The 22,668-nt window shown below is 35.3% G+C and overlaps 1 protein-coding gene across 1 annotated transcript; it reads left to right on the top strand.

Moving 5' to 3' along the window:
* Window positions 1–1,471: 1,471 nt before the first annotated feature.
* LOC149805805 (putative flavin-containing monoamine oxidase A) lies at window positions 1,472–22,125 on the top strand. The gene is made up of 11 exons (XM_089950506.1): window positions 1,472–1,882; window positions 3,012–3,099; window positions 4,787–4,961; window positions 5,470–5,584; window positions 9,597–9,754; window positions 15,089–15,178; window positions 15,542–15,629; window positions 16,084–16,184; window positions 16,617–16,796; window positions 17,528–17,715; window positions 19,129–22,125. Exons 1-11 carry the CDS (start codon window positions 1,765–1,767, stop codon window positions 19,412–19,414), a joined length of 1,587 nt encoding a protein of 528 aa, XP_089806632.1. The 5' UTR covers window positions 1,472–1,764; the 3' UTR covers window positions 19,415–22,125.
* The last annotated feature ends 543 nt before the right edge of the window (window positions 22,126–22,668 follow it).

Genomic DNA, 22,668 nt, shown 5'->3' on the forward strand with positions numbered 1-22,668 from the left:
TGAAAAAGATTGTTGTTGTTCTATTTGTTGCAGAGGTGGAGGAAGTTGATATGAAGGTTCCTGCTGGGAGAGTTGTTCTTGTTCTAGTTGTTTTATTCTCTCTCTATAAAGTCTTTTTACTATTTATTAAATATACCAAATAATATTGTTTCGGGTAATTTTTCTCTTTTAGTATTTCTAATATCTTCGACAAACCCTTTCCTAAATCTTGCAATCAATTCTACGTTTTCTTCTACTGGTTTGGGTTCAGATGCAAGTTCTTTTCTCACGTCGGCGACTTCAGTACTAAGTTTTCCAATATTTTCAAGTATTTCTTCATCGACAGGTGGAGGTTGAGCTGCAGCAATATAAGTTGGAAGATCTTGTAAAATCTTTTTTGTTTGTTTGGTTCTTCTTGCTATTTTTTCAGTCTGTGCTGTAGTTTGTTCTAATACTGGAAAAATACCCTCTTTCCTCTTCTCATCTTCCTCCTTAATATCTCCCCATATATTTTTTTTCAACAGCCGCTGCAGCTTTCTTAGTAGCTGCAGTGACGGGTTTAAATAGTTTTTTATGTCTTCTTCGTACTCAACTTGTGCTTCCTGCTGCGCTTGTAGTTTTTTTCTGAATGAATCTCTAACAGGAAGAAATTTTTTGATTGCTTCTAATCGTTCTCGAGCTATCCTTGCAGCATGAGATTCCGGACGTACCATTTTATTATAACATGATTATTTAATTATAGCAGCAGAGGGGGCGGGACCTCAAGTTGGTTCGTTTTTTGCAATATACTCGCCATTAACAAGTTTTTAGTTGGAGAAATAACGTGGACTAACCTAGGGACTCTAGGGACTCTTGGGGAGAGCCTCTATAGTTAGTTATTTTGATTTTTAAAGTTATTAATCCTTTTTTAGGAGGGCTTATTTCGGATTTTGGACGCTTCCAAAGTCGGTCTGTTCGCCCCCTCGGCTGCTTAATCTATTATGTTAGTTAATTTTAGTAGTAGGGGGCTCGGCAACCCTAAGCCCCCCTCTACTTTTGGCCCTATATAATGTCTCTTTTTTTTTACATAATGCATTTTATGATTCCATATATAATCTATTATTCCATTGTCTATTTTGTTTAAAGTTTATTATCCATATCTATGGATTTAATTATATAGTTAATATTTGAGTATAAATAAGGCTTGGCCACTTGGGCCCGCTCCATGATACATAATAGCTGAATGACCCAGATTTTCACACTTTCTCTTATTTTGTTGATAATATGTTTATAGTTTTCTACAGCTTCTTTTTTTTTTATTTTAACCAAAGTAAACCCCTAGAGCCTTTACCGTGTCTCTCAGTAGGTGGTGGTGGGGGGGAGTAATCCAGGGTGCACGAGCTACGAGCTTTCCAACATTTCATTCTAATACAGTACTTAGGCCTACAACGTAAGACGCATCACCCAATATTTTGTTGGGGGGGGGGTGACGTAGCACTAAAACATAAATAACATGTTCCGTCTTTGCCTGTCTTTGCGCGACTCTGTGGTGTTTAGAATGACCGAGCCAACATTTTCTCCATTGTACATGTTGTAAATGCAAACAACTTCACCGTAAATCTGCCATTCTCTCGGAAATACATGATGTCTGCATCGCACTCTGTATAGTTAGACTGGTACCTTTATCAGTGTTTACCGAAAGTTATTTTTATGACTATATCTATCAGCACAGGGAACCAGGTTAACGTAGAGCCAGTTTTAGACTGGTAGACTTGGACCCTAAGATTGATTGATCTACACAGCGAAATGGCAGATGAAAACGTTGATGTCATTGTAATCGGAGCAGGGATATCAGGGTTGACAGCTGCCTACTCCCTCCTGCAGAAAGACCCCAACCTGAGCGTGCTTGTCCTGGAAGCTAAAGGTAAGACAATTTCTTATCCTCCTCCTCCCCCCCCCCATTCTCTCTCTCTCTCTCTCTCTCTCTCAGATATGACAGAGACAAAATAAATTTGTTTTGTGTTTAGAATCTGCAAGACTTCAAGTTGGCATCATCTGCAAGAAAACGCCACAGGGGCTCGTATCGCGGCTTACAATTCGCATTTAGGGTAACATGGTTAGGCAGTGCCGGATTAACCTCATAGCAAAAGTAGCACTTTCAAGGGCCTCGCGCTAAATGCTTTCAGGCTATCAATTACCACCATGTAAATAATATTACTGAAATGTCAGATATATTTGTCGTATTATCTGGCTGAATAGCAAACGAAAAAACACTTTACAGTTTACTATTCAAGTCAAAAATGTATGTGTTTTAATATTTATATTTTTTATATATATTTTTTAGGGCCTCTTTATAACACTAGCTTAATCCGGTAATTCCGACCGTAGATGTACGTCTGCTGTTTACAGCAAATATATAGAGGATCTCAAATGGATAACGATTTAGTATTGATCCCATATTTCAATTCTATGCTTAAAAAACTCTCAATAAAACTGGAACTCAATTCAAACATGGAAATATAGTTTAGCAGTCAAATTTCTGACGTTTTCTGGAACAGATTAAGTGTAATTAGCAGGTACTGTAGTTGGCTTACCTGTGAGACAAAGACCTGGAAAATGCCCCAAAGGCATCTGAGGTTAAACCAATACTTGAAGAGCATGCCAACACAAATTAATTCAGGTCCAGTAGAAAATAAACTTGATTTTGGACAATGTTAAGTCCAACATACAATATTACATTACAATAGCATAAAACAAAATTTTAAAAAATTTAAAAAAATGAACAAACAAACAATGCAAATTAAATGTACATAACAATCATAACAAAACATAATGTTACAGTTATATTGTTCTTTTTGGCAAGAAGTATTTAGTGATTTTGCTTCGTTCAATAATTTGGTACAATTGTTCAAGAGTAATGTGAAGACCATTTCTTTACATATTTAGAAGTTTGTTTTAACCTATGCCATTATTTCCCTTTGCACTTTTTTCATTGTGCTTCATGACAGATGTAAATACCATTTTAAATGTTGAGTGATCTTTCTTTATTTTAGACCGTGTTGGAGGAAGAACATTAACAGTTGATCTGAAAACTAAAAATGGAAGTGACAGATGGGATCTTGGTGGGCAGTGGGTTGGCAGGTAAAAGAACATTAACAAGTAGGTCTGAAAAGTAAAGATGAATTTGACATTTGGGATCTGGGTGGGCAGTGGGTTGGCAGGTAAGAGAATATGAAGTTGAATTAGTTTTGCATTCTTGAGATCATGGGAATTCTTTTTCTTAGCTGCATATTTACACCTGCATACATGTGAATGTTGTGATCATTGGCCATATTAGTGTGAAAATCATTGCACCAGTTGCACTGTTTGCATATTGGTACTTACTATTCAGAGTCAAAGATAGGCTGAAAATATTGACCCATGTATTTCAAGGACTGTAATTTCCTTTGATAAACTTACTAACAGCCTGATAAATCATCATAGTTTTCTATCTTCGAAAACTGATGTTGCAGACATTTGTGATATGATTTGAACACCTTAGAAGGACAATAATCAGTTTGCTCTACAAACCACACTTTCTTTCCTGAGATAAATAATGTATTCTTTCATGCTGATTTCTCACTTAAACCAATGTTTTAAAGTTGTCTTTCTCTATTTCACTTCGCCTTTGTTCCGTTTTTCACAAAAGATGTCCTCAGGGTAAAATAGTCATTGTACTAAATTAGGTACCAGTACTCGTGATAAATAAAGAAGTATATTATTATTATTATTATTATTATTATTGAAACTAAGAATTGACCAAACTCCTCTGAATAAGAATTGCTCAGTCATCTATACATTCCAGTGTGATAATTGTGGAAAAGACCACTAATCTGAGAAACTGCTAGAAGCCTTGAAATAAAAGTTAAAGAACACTTGTGTACCAACAGAGAATCCCTGACAGCAGTTGGTGAACATTGCAAAGAATCAGGACATATTTCTTGGGATAACATCAGAGTACTTGGCATAGAGAAAAATACCCTGAGGGGGAAAATAAGAGAAACCATTGAAATCATGGAAGGGGAAGAGTATTGAACCATGATTCTGGATTGGAACTTATGCCATTGTACAGAAGGGTTTTGTCACATGGTCAACATTTAGTTGATCACGTGACTCTAGTCCAGAAGTCATTCCTGTGATGAAGGCCTTGTGATAAAGTCAAAAGCTAATGAGTCATAACCTGTTATACTATAGAAAGGTATATATTCTTAGTTTCACTGACTGCAAATAGCAGTAGCTGGTAACAGTATTCATTGTTGTTGTTGTTGTTATTATTATTATTATTATTACCAAAAATACTCACTTATATGCAAGTCAAGTCTAACTGCAAACTGCACAGACCCTGCATTACATCACAGCAGATCTGGGTCTGTGCATTTTGTTTGGAGTAATCAGTAAAACAAATAACACATATCCTGGTCTGCAGGTGTGTTTTGCTTTGGCAGATCAGGAATTTTGTTGTTTGCAGTTTGACATGAATTATAAGCAAGTATATAGAGTATTTCTCAGACTTTTGACTACAGATTAAGATTGAATAATGGAAGTCCATTCAAGTCAGAAGATGAAGCATGGTACTACTGTAGAACTAGATTTTTTCAAACATTTTTATCACTACTTACGGTCTGATCTCATTTCTGATCGAAGTGAGACCAGTCTATTGTTCCTTATTCTTAAGGCAAGTCATGTACAAGCCTTTTAGACTGTTCCCAATGTACAAAATGCAGACTAAAACTTTCACGTAGAAGTCCTAGCAGTTGGATGTTATTGTTGCTAATTGTTTACTCTTCAGGTGCCAGACCCATATTATGGACCTCCTAAAAGAGCTTGACTTGGAAACGTATCCTCAGTATATCACAGGCATCAAGTTTATGCAGCTTGGGGACAACAAAGTGAGGACCTATTTGGCTGATATCCCCTCGCTTTCACTTGGAGCTCTTCTAGATCTACATATGTTCATGAGAAAGGTGAGGTTTCCATCTCGTTGAAAATGAACAAGTTTACAAGGTATTTAATCATAGTTTCATTTGTCTAAAGCCATTATTCATAAACAATTTAAAGTACCATTACCAATTGCTTTTTTTACTTGTGAAGATCAGATAGCAGCTTTATTTTTAAACTTGTGTGACAAAAAGATGTTTCAAATTCCATGTAAACAGGCAACTTGGGGTGGGGATGAGGACAAAGGCACACCAGCATTAAGTTAGACATTTTAATTACCTTGCAGTACTTCTGTATTTCTCATCTCTAATGAAAATAACAAGCTTTTTGTGATATCAATTATGTATCAAAGTTATCATATGTACTAGTAAATTAAGTAACCAACCAATTTATATTAATGGCTTTTTCGATGCCAGTGAGTCTGACCTTTAATTGAAGAGTGCAACTAGGTTTACGGAGTTTGTAAACATTCTTCAATCCTTCTTTTTAAAAACTTGAACGGAATAGACTAATATCTTTCATGACTCTGCACAGGTTGATAGGTTATATAAGGAGGTCAGCATTAGGGACCCTTATGCTTGTCCTCATGGAGCATCATGGGATTCCATGACCTTTGCCACTTTCCTGCATGAGAATATGTGGACTCAAGGTGAGTATAATCGTCATAATTAAGGCATGTCAAACATATTAATTAAGGCATGTCAAACATATTCACATTAGAACAGTGATCACAGCTCAGTTAAATTAGCTTTTTCTACGAAAAATGTGTTACGAGTTATGGTTTTATGTTGCAAAATTATTTGGATTAAATTTTGCATCTGAAATTTATTTCTCCTTCTGTTTTTATGCTAGAATCATCTAACTATATGATAGTATGCATCTCTTTAGTACCACACTCTTAAAATTAAAGGTCACTGTGACCTAAGGCTACAATGGTAACCAAAATTTCTACAGTAACATTTAAAGCAGTGCCATTTAATCAGAATTATTAGAAACTCAACCGATCCCCTATTTATCCATTAGTCTTACTGAACAGCTGACAGCTGTTACAATGTGCATGCCATACCTGGCTCAACTTGCAATTGTTACATTTGCTGTACATCTTTGTTTCATATTATGATAGGATTTTGTTTGTAAGATATGTATTCATGGAATGTCAGACAGTTTTAGTAAAACAGTAGGATTATCGTGATATTTTTTCCTACTGCTACATTTACGTATGTGATAAAATGTTCAGTGCATCCAGATGTACTGCATGGACATATACATAACATGGTTTTATAGGAATATGGTGACAATGACACTTTTCAGTGTCTCACCAACTTGGAACTATTTATTATTTTAAATAAATGAAAGGTTCTTTTAACAAATATGTTTCAGAGGTCAATAATGTAGTTTAATGAAATTTATATTAGCATTATGAGTGAATCAGTCTGGTGTCTAATGATGTGTATTGTGTACTTCAACCATTTCTCATCAGCTTCTGCTATTTTCTATTAATGTAAACTTCAGAGTGAAAATCATACATACTTTAAAAAATGAATGTAACAGAAAGCAGAGATGTGGAATGATATAATTTAATTGCAATTGATTTATCCTGCATCACTAACAACCACCATGCATGTTTGTTTTAGACATTTATCAAATTTTGTTGTCGTTGTTGTTGTAGGGTTTAACGCCATTTTTCAGCACAAGATAGGCCATACATGGCGGCCAGTATAAATGGTGGAGGAAGAATCTGGGAAAACCCCGGAATGACCCATTAACCCACGAGAAGCTACTGACAAGCTTTCTCACATAACCACATTAGCTGAATCCGAGACTTGAACCCACACAGACAAGCTTTCTCACATAACCACATTAGCTGAATCCGAGACTTGAACCCACACAGACAGAGGTGAGATGGCAGTGCTCCATAATGGTTAGCACTTTATACCACTTTGCCACTCGGGGCCCCATCTATTTTGTAAACAGGCAGTAAACAAAGCCATTTACACATGCAAACATTGCAGTCTTTCTGTGGATTATTTTTCTGTGGCTTTTATTTACTAAGATTAATCTTTTTTTGCATTTCATAGTAAATTGTTTGTACAAACTATATTTATTCCACAGGACTTGAGGTTTGATGGTATTTGCATTTTTCTGAACCAAACCCAATGTACACTAAACTATACATCTGTTAGTACTACGCCTTTACAACCAAGAAGGTTACTGTGACCTAACTTTTATCTTTTCCTAATATAGCTGATGTACTTATGTGTAGTTGATGACCACATATACTGTTCCTTGCTGTATACATCCTAACTTATACAGAAGGCCCATTCTGGTCAATGCATGTGGAAGTATGAATTAAATAATAAACTTACCATTTCAGTGACTATAAATTGTTAAAGAGATTACTTTCTACAGGTTAACTGTGCATTGTGCATTTCTTAATACCATATATACTCACGTATAAGCCGAATAATTTAGGAAAATTTGAAATTAATTGTGGACGATTTTAATGTTAGCTTTACTTTTTTTGTTCTGGTTTATTTTTTTATTTTTGTATTATTGTAGAGGTAAAAAAAATATTAATTTACATAAATAACGTTTAAACTTAACATTCTGTTTAGTGAAGAAGCAAATTCTTTATAAGAAAAATAATTATTTGATCACAACAATAATTCACAGGTGATACAACAGAACATATAGTACTTTTCTTGTTTAGAAGAAGTGAAAATCAAAGACATAATGTAATAATTGGGAGTTCTCTGCAAACATCAGAAAATATTATGAAATTTGGAGGTAGGCATGGAGCGACCAAAAAATCGGGAGAATTTTTTTCCTCCTGACGTGAATGTTTATAGGTATGGTGTATGGTCGCTTACATCAAAGCAAACTACAACTCAACTTTTACGGTATTAGCTTCGAACCGTATTGTTTGTTCATTGTGTTGTCATACTGGGATTACATTTTAATGAGTTAGGTATTTACAATTTCAAAGCAAATTAAAAACGTAATTACCGGTGCACTGATATAAAATGTCCAATGCAATAATGCATAAACAAACAATAATCGAGTCAGAAGGGATAGGTAGTGTTACAGCAACTCACAAATGCTAAATTCTTGTCATTGTTTGATCAAATTATACACAAATCTAAATTAGGCAGAAACAATGAAAAAACAAAATATAATAAATTACTTTTCAAACAAGTTTATACCATTTCTTTTTAATAATCATGCACGCCAACCTCGAGATAAATGTACATGTAATTTTTTAAAATATAACTTTGCCTAAATAAATGCATTTAGAACTTACCTTGTGCATCTTGAGATGTCTAGGAGTTGTAGGTCGGCTTATACGCGGGTCATGCACATTTTAGTGTTTATACCTGTTCAGTTTGGTGGTCAGCTTATAAGAGAATGGGTTTATACATGAGTATATACGGTAAATTGTTTGTACAAACTAGATTTATTCCACAGGAGCTTGAGGTTTGATAGTGTTTGCATTTTTCTCACCCAATGTATATTAAAAGCTATACATCTGTTAGTACTACACCCTTACAACCAAAGAACAGTGACCTCAGTTTTATCCTTTCCTAATATAGGTGAAGTATTTTTGTTTAGATGATGACCACATAGATTTGTCCATGCTGTATACATCGTAACTTACACAGAAGGCCCATTCTGGTCAGTACATGCGCAAGTATGAATTAAATGGTAAACTTTCCATGTCATTGACTCAATTGTTCTACAGGTTAATTGTGCATGTGAGAGAGTAGGCATGGAAACAATGGTCTGAATACTTTTCATGTAATGCCTCAGTTACTCTAGCTAATCAAGGTAATAACCAGTGCATGAACTATCTTCTAATAATGTGCATGCTGGTTGTTGACCCAAGGTTACTCAAAGCCTGTGACTTTCACCCGATAAAATCTTACTTTAAGGGGTGATCCATGATAATAGTTTTTGGTACCTTTGTATTGAAACCTATTAATTGCTCTTGCTAGGCTTATGAAGTGCTTCTCTCCATTTATTTACCAAGGTGGTACCTTGGCAGTGAAGCCCATCCCTATCACCTCTACCTCAGTTTATGAATTGATTCTCTCCATTCTATTAGCAAGGTAGTTTTAATGCAGTGAAATCCATCACTAACACCTCTACTTCAACTTATGAGTTGTTTTTCTCTCTTTATTTAGCAGTGTAGTACCCTGCCAGTGAAGCCCATCATTAGCATCTCTACCTCAGTTTATAAATTGATTCTCTCCCTTCATTTAGCAATGCAGTGCCTTGGCAGTGGAGTCCATCTCTAACTGCTCTACCTCAACTTATGAACTGATTTTCTCTCTTCTTTTAGCAAGGCAATATCAATGCAGTGAAATCCATCATAAACAGCACTACCTCATCTTATGAATTCTCTCCCTTCTTTTAGCAAGGCAATCTCATTACAGAGAAATCTAACACAAACAGCTGTACTTCAGCTTATGAGTTGTCTCCCTTCTTTTAGCAAGGCAGTCTCGTTGCAGTGAAATCTAACATGAACAACTAGCTCTAGCTCAGTTAGAAATTTCATTTCAAATTAATATTCATGCAAGAACCCCTACAGATTTAGAATCGTTGGGGCATGGTGATGACAGTTCAAGATATTTGTATACATTATATGTCATATAATTACACAGGTGCCAAAGAGACAGTGGAGGCAGCTGCCAGATGCATGTTGGGAATGGAGCCTTCCCAGTTTTCTGTGCTGTACTACCTGATGTATCTGGCTGCAGCTGGGGGGCTCAAGAACCTTGTTGAAGCCAAAGACTTTGCAGCTCAGGAGTTCAGAATCAAGGTAATCTACAGAGATATACTGATATACTTGTCATTGTTTATGCCTTTTATGCTTCAAGAGATGGGTTATAATGGGTTGGTGATAATGGATTCACTTTGTTCTTCTGTCCATTTGTATATGAGTGTACATCCATGTATCCATCTAGCCTCCTGTCCTAACTGTAACTTTTAATTTAATACATCTGTTGATATGGAAAATTTGCAGCATGCATTCCACAGTAGAAGATATGACAGGTCGAGTTCACTGTTGCCAGCTTTCCAGTATCTAATGTTTTAAAATTTTGAGTGTACTCCATTTGTATTACCTTCCCATCTTTTTCTATGAAAGTTACAATGTTGGTGCATCTTCAATTGGACATGTAACCAACTAAAACTTGGTCATCATGACCAACTTTTCTTGGGTTTAAGTGAGGGATACTATGGTTTGATTTACATTTGTATTTTTAAAGTTATCAATATTCATGATTTTGTTATTAAAAAAGATGAAATGTTTATGGTTTTTTAAACTCATGGATTTGTCTGTGTCAGAGTTTGCATATTTATAGGAATTTTCTTTTTTGGATTAATCTGAATAATTTCCCAAACTAAAGAATATAAAACAACTAATATGCTGACAGTGAATGGTGTTACATAAATGCTTAAAACATTACTACCAACAGTATCAAACACCTGTCAAGGTCAGTTCCTTACAATGTTTTATCATCTGAGTGCTGAATGTAAAATTTAACCAGACAGCTCCAGTGGCCTAAGTGGTTAGAGTGTCCCCTTCAAATACTGAAGATCATGGGTTCAAACCCCAGCTGAGTCATAACAGAGACTTATAGAAATGGTACTAGTAGCTGCCGGGCTTGCTGCTCAGCATTTTGAAGTTAGTAGTAATGTGACTGGGTGGGACATTATGCTACATGTCTGTGACACACACAGTAAATTTGGTATGACCTTGGAGGACAGATTGCTCTTGAACATGTCCTGCAGTCATCTGCATCAAAACTGCTAATGCTCACTTTTTCCATCAATAATTATTAGAATATCATTTCAGGAAAGAAAAGCTTTTTATAAAACCAAAATAAAATGTTTAAAACAAATTACTAAAATAGTAACTTATCAAAAATGGTGGGAAAGTGGAGTCTGTACACCCCTAGAAGGAGATATCTTTTGACATAGCAGATTTTTTTTTACATATGAGTGCCTTGACCATAGGATAAGCTGAATGTTGTTTGCAATAATACATTATTAGATACAGCACCAGATACCATTCATGATGCCATTAAAAATCTATAGTGTCAATAGCTAATTACAGTGAAATAAGGTTAGTAAGGTTTGTGACAAAACAGCACGATGTGTCCTATGCAATTTTATGTGATTTGAAATTGAACCACTACTAAATGAAGAATCAGCTTAAATCACAGACCAATGCAAATATTTATACTTCTAATTACAGGCTGACAACTTTCCTGTGCAAGTGTACATTAAATACAATATAGTTAGATTAATTCAGTACTTAAGGTCACAATTCACTTTTTTTCAAAGAAAAGCACTGAAGTAAATTGTGTCAATAAAAGTCTCCTGGTACACACAAACACTGGTCACATAAATAATTATATTACACAATTACACAAGTCCAGCTTTCTCACAGCCACAGATAATAAGGACCAATCTCTAAGACTTTTTATCATGAGCTGCTTTTCTCTAGTACACATCCAAAAAGGTTGCTACAGCCTGCTACCTGTATTGAGGAAGAGGCAGTTGGTGACATGTTCCATTCACATATGGAATGATGACATTATTGACATAATACGATCATCAGAACAATGAGATTGTGCTGTTTTATGAACAGTACTTTAAGTAAAATATCATATAGATATGTTTCAGTAACTTGATGTTATCTGTGTTGGGTGTGTGTGTGTGTGTGTGATTTGTAATTTTAACATTGCTTTAACAATTTTTTCAGAATGAAAGCCTTGAAAAACTTTAAATTTGACAGCATAGTAATATCCAAAGTCTTACAGAAACTGGATTTGCTCACATGATCCAGGAAAAGTATTATGTATTGATGGCTGGTCATATTTGTACAGGGTGCTGAAAGGGCAGATAAAGCAGCCAAATGTGATATGCATTCAAATGTGTGTAATGGAAGATTCTATATACTAACTATAAAAATATTATATAATTTGCCATGTTCTGTATAATTAATGTGTGGAATGGAACTCTGCAAACAAACTTTGAATCATCAAGCTCATCATTGGCAATATCATAATGCCAACCATTATGCTTTTGGCATAATCATTACACTTTTTTTCATCAGATTATGTTTTACACTGGCTTGTATATGGATTATGCTTTTTGGTACATTAAGAAATTAAAAAAATAAAAATAAAGCAATAAAAAGTTATGTCATTTTTTATTATTATCTCTTTAATTCAACTCATATAAATTTGAGAATATTCATAAAAAGATGACTACTGCATAAAAAAGGTTAAGAGTACTTAATTTATTTGCTATTTAAAGCTTCTGTATATGACCATTTCCAAGGAAACAGGTTTCTTCAAATATTAACTTTGCCTCACAGATTAATTAAATTAATAAGATTGTTAGTTAATGGACTAATGTATACTTGACATTGTTGCCAGATGTTTAATGAAATGCTTTACAGTGTCAGTTGTGGATGTTATATGATGGACAGTGTTAGAGCAGATGGTTCTTTTCAAACTTCAAAACATGTCAGGTCACTAAAAAGGACAAATAGCACAGCTTTATAAACTTTAAAAGAAGAATATGAAAGTAATGTAATACACACTCAGAGCACATGATCATGCTCATTGCAGAATTCCAGTTCACGATCATTCAGTGAAAGTTACACATCATTTAAGTGAGTGCTGAATATAAATAATTTTTCAGCATATTTTGTGTTTGCATTCTGGTTCTAATCCATATTGATTTTGCTCTTTGTGACAAAAATTTTGACCAGCTGCAGAGACGGGTTAGTAGCCAAATAATGTCTCATTTTTTTATATGCTGTACTTTAGCACAGTGGCGTCACTCGGGTTGGTGTCACCCAGTGTGGTAGCTCATGGTGTCACCCCCATGGTCCTCCTTCTGTAACAGACCATACAGAATCCTTAGTAATGTCATTTTGGTGTCACCCCCACTGATGGTGTCACCCGGTGCAGTCCACATCCCCCTAGCGACACCACTGCTGTGCCTGCTAGTCATGTATTTAACTATGATCGGTTATCCGCTTATGAAATCCGACTAGACCGAGCAGTGTGTGCTCTGTAAAATTTGCAATTTTTCATTTTGGTGTCACCCCTCGGAGATGGTGTCACCCGGTGCGGTCCGCACCCGCCTATCGACGCCACTGCTTTAGCATGTAAATTATAAACTAGGCAGAGATGGGGTGTTATGGTGCAGATCACATAAAGGACATACATACATGACTCATGCATACCTCTTGAAGTGTGAACCTTGGCCAGAGTGATTGTGTCCACTGAAACACATTCTTGTGTACTCACATCCCACCAGAGAAAATCTCAGACTTGTTGAAGGAATGTTACATACACAATTTTGACCCAATATTTATGGGATTTTATAACTTGTATTTTTTTATATATCTTTTACAGAATTTTAGCATCATTACCTTTTGTCTTTTAGTAGTCCATGTTTACTTTTACTTTTTTGAAGGTTTATCTTCCTTAAACTTTTTTTATAATTCTTTTTATTTACATGTTAGAACTTCTAGACAGCGCCACATAACCAGTATTGTGCTTACATGCTGTTAAATACAAATACAAAACCAACCCATTTCACACGATTTTTATGTAATGATTAGGGTAAATAATGCTGGCAGCTAGAAGACAAAATGAATTTACTCCCGATGTCACACAACATTCATATGTTATTTTGTTTAAATACCTGCCCAGTAAAGGTGACACTTGATTTACTCCATTTCTGTTTACTTGCTTTCATTTTAATACCATCTATAATGAGGAAATAACATTCAATTTGCAACATGTTCTTGTTTTTTCTTCATTGCTGGCACCTTATGCTGTTACTTGCACATAGCTCACATAATTTATTGAAAATTATGCATAAATAATCATTACTTGAAAAAGTTGTAATTTGCTCAAGAATTTCCTTAATATACAAGTATCCTATTTGAAAATTACTTCTGATTTATGTCAAATTCAGGAAGCTCATGAATGCAACTATGATGTAAATCAAGCATCACCTGTATAACCTCATGCTGGATCTCCATATGATTCACCTGTATAACCTCATGCTGGATCTCCGTATGATTCACCTGTATAGCCTCATGCTTGATCTCCATATGATTCACCTGTATAGCCTCATGCTTGATCTCCATATGATTCACCTGTATAGCCTCATGTTGGATTTCCCTATGATTCACCTGTATAACCTCATGCTGGATCTCCATATGATTCACCTGTATAGCCACATGTTGGATCTCCATATAATTTACCTGTATAACCTCATGCTGGATCTCCATATGATTAACCTGCATAGCCTCATGCTTGATCTCCATATGATTCACCTGTATAGCCTCATGTTGGATCTCCATGTGATTCACCTGTATAACCTCATGCTTGATCTCCATATGATTCACCTGTATAGCCTCATGCTTGATCTCCATATGATTCACCTGTATAGCCTCATGTTGGATCTCCATATGATTCACCTGTATAACCTCATGCTTGATCTCCATATGATTCACCTGTATAGCCTCATGCTTGATGTCCATATTATTCACCTGTATAACCTCATGCTGGATCTCCATATGATTCACCTGTATATCCTCATGCTTGATCTCCATATGATTCACCTGTATATCCTCATGCTTGATCTACATATGATTCACCTGTATAACCTCATGCTGGATCTCCATATGATTCACCTGTATAGCCTCATGTTGGATCTCCATATGATTCACCAGTATAACCTCATGCTGGATCTCCATATGATTCACCTGTATAGCCTCATGCTTGACCTCCATATGATTCACCTGTATAGCCTCATGCTTGATCTACATATGATTTACCTGTATAACCTCATGCTGGATCTCCATATGATTCACCTGTATATCCTCATGCTTGATCTACATATGATTCACCTGTATAACCTCATGCTGGATCTCCCTATGATTCACCTGTATAGCCTCATGTTGGATCTGCATATGATTCACTTGTATAACCTCATGCTGGATCTCCTTCACCTGTATAACCTCATGCTGGATCTCCATATGATTCACCTGGAACAAAGATTATAATATTATGGTTAGAATCATGGTACCCAAATTTACATTTGTTTTCTGTTGCAGGATGGAGCCCAGGGAGTGTCAAAAGCTTTGTCTGATAAGATAGGCCAAGATAAGATCCTTTTGGGAAAGCCTGCAGCAGCAATACAACAAGTTAGTAAATTGGAGTCAGTAGGTTCAAATGAAAAGTGATAATTAAGTTTGTAAATGATGTATTGCCAGTGTAAAATCAATTATTGAAGTATGAGCAAGTAATATTTACCATTAATACATTAAATAAGTAGAAAAAATCCCAATTAGGCATATCTGCGTATACATGGATTTTGTCTCAAATCTGCATATCATGATGGACAACATGATATGCAGATTTAAAGAAAAAGATCATAAATTGGGAGGAACAGAATTGTAAGAAATTTAACTCGGTGACCAGAAAGTTATTTTATTGAGAGACATTCACAGGTGGTAATTTCCTTTTTTTGTATCTGAGAGTAAAACAAAGGCTTTGTCTGTTTGCAGACTGATGATGGTGTGTTGGTTACTACAGTGTCTGGTGAGAAGTATCGAAGCAGTAAACTAATTTTATCCACACCTCCACCACAGACTGGTATACAGAATTAATCTTCTTTGCTTATTTTGTGTTTATTACTCTGTAAATGTTGTTACTCTTATTTCATTAATCTGTAAAAGATTAGTAAAGAATACATATATTTTTGGACATCATGTTTCTTTACTCCTTCATCAAACAAATATTTGCTTCAGTTTGCTATAGTTGATCTTCTTGTTTATTAATTTGTACAGTTTGTATATTAATTTGTACAGTTTGTATATTTGTACAGTTATTGCATTTACTCCTTCTGAAACAGTTATCTGCTGACTCAGGACTACTATATAGTCATAGTTCCTTATATGCTAAATTGAAGTTTACTGTCATTTCAGGTATTAAATTTTAGAAAAAAATCCACTTTGACCCCCCTATCTGCCACTCAGCATTTTGTGGATTGTATTTTGAGAAAAGATCCACTTTTATCCCTTTGTCATTTAATGTATTACATTTTCAGAAAAGATCCACTTTGATCCACCTCTGCCACTCAGTAAGATAGAATTTATCAAGAGAATGCCTTTTAGCTCCATGATTAAGGTCATCGTCACCTACGAGCAGGTAAATATGACTCAGAGAAGCCTAACTGGGCTTGGAAAGACTTGGTTTTCAAAGTGTTTACAGTTTTTATGAACTGTTCTACCTGGTCTTGCAACAGTATTGCTCATAACTTTAAGTGTGACAATTCTAGTGAACTCGAATATTCATGGCTGCCTTGCAAGAAAAATACAAGATGTAAAATAGTTCCTATAAGATTTGTGTTGAACATACTAAAGTAATTTCATGCCTAGCTAAATTGATTTTGTCACACAGTAGAACATTTTTTCTAGTCAATCATTGAGACATATTCATTTATTCAATTTTGGTCATCGAGTCTGTTATTTGGATACCACCGTAATTTCTCTACCTTCATGCATGATATCAGAATTAAAATGCCCTTGTTGAACTCACTTGCTTTATTTTTCAAATGTTACTTGATGGTGTGTATGTCAGACATTCTGGAGGCAAGCTGGTCAGTCAGGAGAAGTGGTGACTAACGGAGGTGAGAGCACCTGCAGTGAGTGTGACAGAGGGCCACTTTGTGTGGTATATGATGGGACCACGTGTAGGGGTAGTCCAGCCCTTATAGGGTTCATTGGTGGTCAGCAAGCCATACAATGGGGACAGCAGGAGGTATTATTGTACATCTTGTATATATTGGTTGTTTCTTTATTTGATAAAAGATATTGACTTTGCATATATGACACACTTTGTTGATACCTCCCAAAAGTGCATTGTGCAATAATTCAATTCAGAGCTGTGCAAGTATTTTAAGCACTTTTTTGAGAAACTTAAAATAAATTAGTATTTTTAAATTTTGAACCAAATTGGGTTCAAAATGGCATGCTGGTGGTAGGGGATGACATAATTATGTGTAATGTTACATTTAATGTCCTTTTGAATTTGACTTTATGCCGGATGCTAGAACTGGAAAATGGTCCATGTGAAAGGTCATCGGATTAAAACTGTTCATATTATCCATTATTTACAGTAGTAAGGTTTGTAGTATTGTTCTTTACTTTGATTGAGATTAGAGATTATTGGATCAATTAATACCAGTCTTCAATTAGACAAGATTATGTATAGAACTTTTGAAACATTATTCATCATATCAGACAGTGTTGGTGCAATCAGCATTTCTGCACAATATAATATTAACAAAGAAACTTTCTTTACCAGCCACTTTAAGAATGGAATAAATTAGGTTGCTTTAGGCAAGTGAATGTATAAGGGATGTAGAAAGAGAGAAGAAAATAAATCCTGGTGAAATCAGGCACTGGCTTGGTATGCGAGTTAATGTTGAAGAGAGGTGACATTCATCAGAGGTGTTACATACATCTAATAACTTGCTCCAATCTCTCCAGGCTTCCCATCGAAGGTCTGCTGTCCTGAAGTCCCTCTCAGAGTTTTTTGGGGACCAGGTGTTCAAGTATGTTGATTACAGAGAGAAGAACTGGAATGAGGAGCCATACACAGAGGGGGGACCAGTCTGCTGTGTAGGACCTGGGGCAATGAGGAACTTTAATTCAGGGCTCAGGAACCAGTTTGGCAGGTACTACGCCCAGAAGGGTAATTCTGGGGCCAGCAGCTAATGAATGACTTTAGATAGGAGCCACTTAGTTGGATGGATGGCAATGAAGAATTTCAGTTAGGCTATAGTAGCCGATTTGGATGATCTGTTGCATGACCCATAATGTCCTAGATAGAGTTATCATGGAACTTTAGCCCTTCCAAGTTGGGAACAGGGATTATTTTGTATGGGGTCAAGAATTTTAGCATTTTAATGTAATTAATGGGCCAGCGGAAGTGATGACTGCAATTTAGAACTACTGTGTGGGACTGCAATTTAGAACTACTCTTTGGGACTGCAATTTAGAAATACTGTGTGGGGCTTAGACCAATAAGAATGAAAGGTTGAATGCTAGTTTTAAGTATGGCACAACGTCATCTTGTTATTCAGTGATTAAGTCATATTGAGGAAATTAGTTTGGTGGCCTTTATTCCAAAATTGATTTATGTAAGGTCATGCATCATGATTTTGCAGTTTGGAAGGAAACCACAGAGAAAGGTATATTTACAATCATTTTGGTGAGTCTTAGAGAAATAAAAGTAATGTGCATTTCCCCATAATTAGCATAATTGCATACACTGGATCAAAAGATCATATGTATGAATCCACTCTGGTTAGTTCTTTTTATGCCCTCTCACAAGTTACTCAACTTTATTTACCTCAGTGGACCTAGCCAAGGATGTGTAATAGTAATTTCCATCTCTTGTTTTGGATGCTTGACACTTGCCAAAAGTCTGTGATGTTACAAAACCATTTATTAGTATTTGCATGGTACAAATACATTGGATTGTGTATTCATTTGCCATATAGCAACTAAATAGACCAGTGAGTCAGGCTTTTTTTTAAAAAACTAAGCTATCCATGTCATGTTTTCACATATCCACACAGTTTTGTATTTTTATGAGACAATAAACTGTGCTCAGTCTCAATTTCATAATGTGCAAAGAAATCGTGTTTGGGATTTCTTGGTGGTTTGTCTTGTTGTAGGGATTCCATTGTATAAAGAAACATCCCTATCTGAGCAGCTTGGAAACCTGTAACCATTTATTATTATTGTAGACCTTAATGCAAACATAGAGCATATAAAATAAGTTTAAAGGTCAGCATCTAGCATAAAGGCATCCTTAGTTAGTCAACCTATCTGTATATGTATAGAGTTTTTGGCATCTGTTCACTGCGTCCATTTTCATGCATATGTAGGAAATACAAAATTTCATTAGTAAAACTAGCATTGTGGCTAGTAATGCTATACCATGCTTTTGTTTTATAGCTATTTGAAGTCTTTTGAAATTTTAGAAATATATATCTAAATGTCAGATAAACTTTGTTTCATTGTGCATATCTTCACAATGTACTGTTTTTCCTGATCTCTACAATTTAAATACCATCCCACAGGGTCCACTTTGCAGGAACAGAATCTGCCATGGTGTGGTGTGGCTACATGAGTGGAGCAGTACAGGCAGGCAAGAGAGCTGCTATAGAAATTTTATATGATCTTCGTCCCCATCTGGTATCAAGTGGTGATCTTGCCAATCTAGAAAGTCCATTTGGGCAGCCCCAGACCTCGAGTGGGAACAAGAGACCAATCTCATATGCTATATTCAGGTGGACACTGGGGTTGGGGATTCTTGCAGTCATAGCTGTAGTTGCCAGAAAGTCTTTTATCAAGTCAAGTGTGTGATGGACATTCCAGTTACTTACCAAGACAGAGGAAATAAGAATCAGAAAGAGAGCTTTGATTCTTGCGACATCATTCCCTTTGTCAATTACATGCTCATGTGAAGGATCCTCATGTAGAAATCCAATAATGTGAATTTTTTAGAAAAGCAAAACAAGGACATGTTGGTCAAATTTTTTTTGTTTATTATCCCCATGAAATACAACTGCTCATCAGAGAGTCACTCTGAGACTATTTAAAATTAATTTCTTCAGATGAATTGTTTCTTATTTTCTCTTCCTGTTACAGCCATTAGTTCAGAGAGGACACAAGATTTAGGCCTTTAATTACTCTGTTGTCTTGTTCGTCTGAAATTATGGTCATATCGACATGGAAATTTCACATTAACACTTCTTACAATCAGTTGTTTTTCCTACACAAACATGGTTTTCAATCTGACTTCTGCAAAGGCCATCATGAAAATCTTGTTATCGCTAATCTTCCTGCATTGATGTTGGATTTTCAGTTAAACACTTTCAGCAGTATGTACTTGGTCCTGAATTAAACTGATGTTGATCCAGTCTCCAAAATGGCTGCCTTGATGACCATCTTTTACAAAATTTTGTGGTTACTTCTCCTGAAGAGTTGATTACATTAATGTCAGCTTTTCACATAAATATATTGTAAATTAGTTTGAAAATCAGACATATCTGACCTTGGGGTCAGGTAAAAAACAGTCATAATGACCATTTAAAAAAAATATCTCGGCACTATTCCTCTTGAAGGAATGGTGGCATTGCATTGTGTGTTCACTTAGATACTTCTTTAATTGGCCCAGAATGGAAATGGATAACCAGTACTATTTGGAGTAAGTTTGAAAACCAGACCAAGTCACTGCTAGCATTTTTGTACTTCAGTAAGCTTATGCAGATTAATTTTTATTAGATTTTGTATTCATTTATTAATTTCAGTTTCAAAAAGGTTGATAGTAAGCATTCTGACATTGATTTCAGACTCCAGTTTCTATCTATATTGGCTTGTGAACATGATAACATTGTGAATTATTTTTATCACAAAGAGGATACATTTTACATGTAGTGTGTGCAATTTTTTTTATTTTTATATGTCAGCATGTTAGTATATTTCTATATGTTCCATGGAGCTCTAGTCTCTTGGTCATACCTGTTTGTTTGCCTTTGTTTCATGGGCCCTTTTCTCCTGGTCATACCTGTTTGTCTGCCAATGTTACATGGAGTCCTTGTCTTCTAATCATGCCTGTTTGTTTGCCAATGTTCCATGCAGTCCCATGTCTCTTGGTCATACTCGTTTGTTTGTTAATGTTCCATGGAGCCCCTTGTCTCCTAGTCATACCTGTTTGTTTGCCAATGTACTGTGGAGCCCCTTGTCTCCTGGTCATACCTGTTTGCCAATGTTCTATGGGGCCCATTTCTCCTGGTCATACCTGTTTGTTGGCCAATATGGTATGGAACCCCTTTTATTTTGGTCATACCTGTTTGCAAGCTACATTCTGCTTTTACATAATCTTTTAATTTTTTTGCTGGTTTTGTTCCTTCTATCATGTCAAACCAATGAGACAGAATATCCGTGGTCATAAATACTTGTGACCTTTGCATATCTGCTATGCAGGTCTCAATGTTATCTCAGTGTCCCTGTTAGCATTTACCTCAGCATAGCACTCACTTGTATATTAAATCAGGCATATTTTAATCATCTAAACAGGACTTGCTATCTGTTCACCTATGCAGACTGCATGACAAAGTTAAAGGCAGTTATTGGTAGTGTACCATTTGGTGACTCAAAAATGCAGGTGTATGCTTGAGCAAGCTGTATTTCTGTAGATAAATATCTGCTTTCAATGAAGTACTTTTTCATAACTCATAAGGACATTCTTTCATATTTTCATATCAAAGTCTTGCTTTTCAGCTGTGATATTTTTTTACTGATTGTCTCTTAAGTTTTTGCCTTTAATATTATACAATTATAAATAGTACTTTATTTTCATATAAATGCTATTTGTCATTCGCAACAATTGTTCACCTTGTGATCCAGTTTTCATATATTACAATTGTTAGAATCAGCTTGCCTTGCTAAGACATTGTTAATGTGCCCTACTGAGACATTGTTAATGTGCCCTACTGAGACATTGTTAATGTGCCCTACTTAGACATTATTAATGTGCCCTACTGAGACATTGTTAATATACCCTACTTAGACATTATTAATGTGCCCTACTGAGACATTGTTAATATACCCTACTTAGACATTATTAATGTGCCCTACTGAGACATTGTTAATGTGCCCTACTGAGACATTGTTAATGTACCCTACTGAGAAATGGTTAACGTGCCTTGCTGAGACATTGTTAATGTGCCACTTGCAAAGTCTCTTAATCTTCAAAGGATGAATGAAAATATCAACGGCTTTAATTATTGTATTTCTAAACTTAAAATGAGTTTATTTTTTAGATCAGCTTAGAGATCACATATACACCATCATGACCATTGTATTTCTATAGGTTACTAATGTATGCAGTAACTTATGTGCATACATAAATGCTAAAAATGTGTAACTGTTAACTTCTCTTGTTTATTTGAGTTAAGTTAACTGATATACGTGTGTATTGAACTTTACAATAGTTATAGTTTTTGATGAACCCATACATTTTGTTGACTACAATTTTATAATAACCAGGCAATAAACAGGAATAAATTACATCATCAGTTGTTGTGTATTTTATTCTGTCCATAAATATTGAGCAGGTTTACAAATTATTAGGTACAATTCAAAAAACAGAATATCATACACATACATATGTATTATAGAAACCACTCTTTCTCTCTCTCTCTCTCTCTCTCTCTCTCTCTATATATATATATATATATATATATATATATATATAATCAAATACATTAAAAATAACATGGCTGTTAAAGTGTTGGGATCAGCAATTTGATAAACCAATAGTATTGGTATATCAAATTGTGATCTGCCCATGGTGCAGTAATACATGTATATAAAAATTCTTGCAACTATGTGCTGCTGATTCTTGGCCTATAGATCAACGATAAATTTATGCTTACTAATCAATAGTGATGTATGAAAATAATGATAAAAATTATTAATAATCCCCATTTTCCAAGTGAATTGTTGTTGTTTCTTTAACCTATTATTATGTTGTAAAAATGTATTATTATAATTAAATATGAAAATATCCAAAGGCTGCCCCCCTCCCCTTTTTGCATTCTCTAGACCATCAT

Source organism: Sinohyriopsis cumingii, chromosome 2 (genome assembly GCF_028554795.1).
Source record: "Sinohyriopsis cumingii isolate HCF-2022 chromosome 2, ASM2855479v2, whole genome shotgun sequence".
In the NCBI taxonomy this organism is placed as follows: domain Eukaryota; kingdom Metazoa; phylum Mollusca; class Bivalvia; order Unionida; family Unionidae; genus Sinohyriopsis; species Sinohyriopsis cumingii.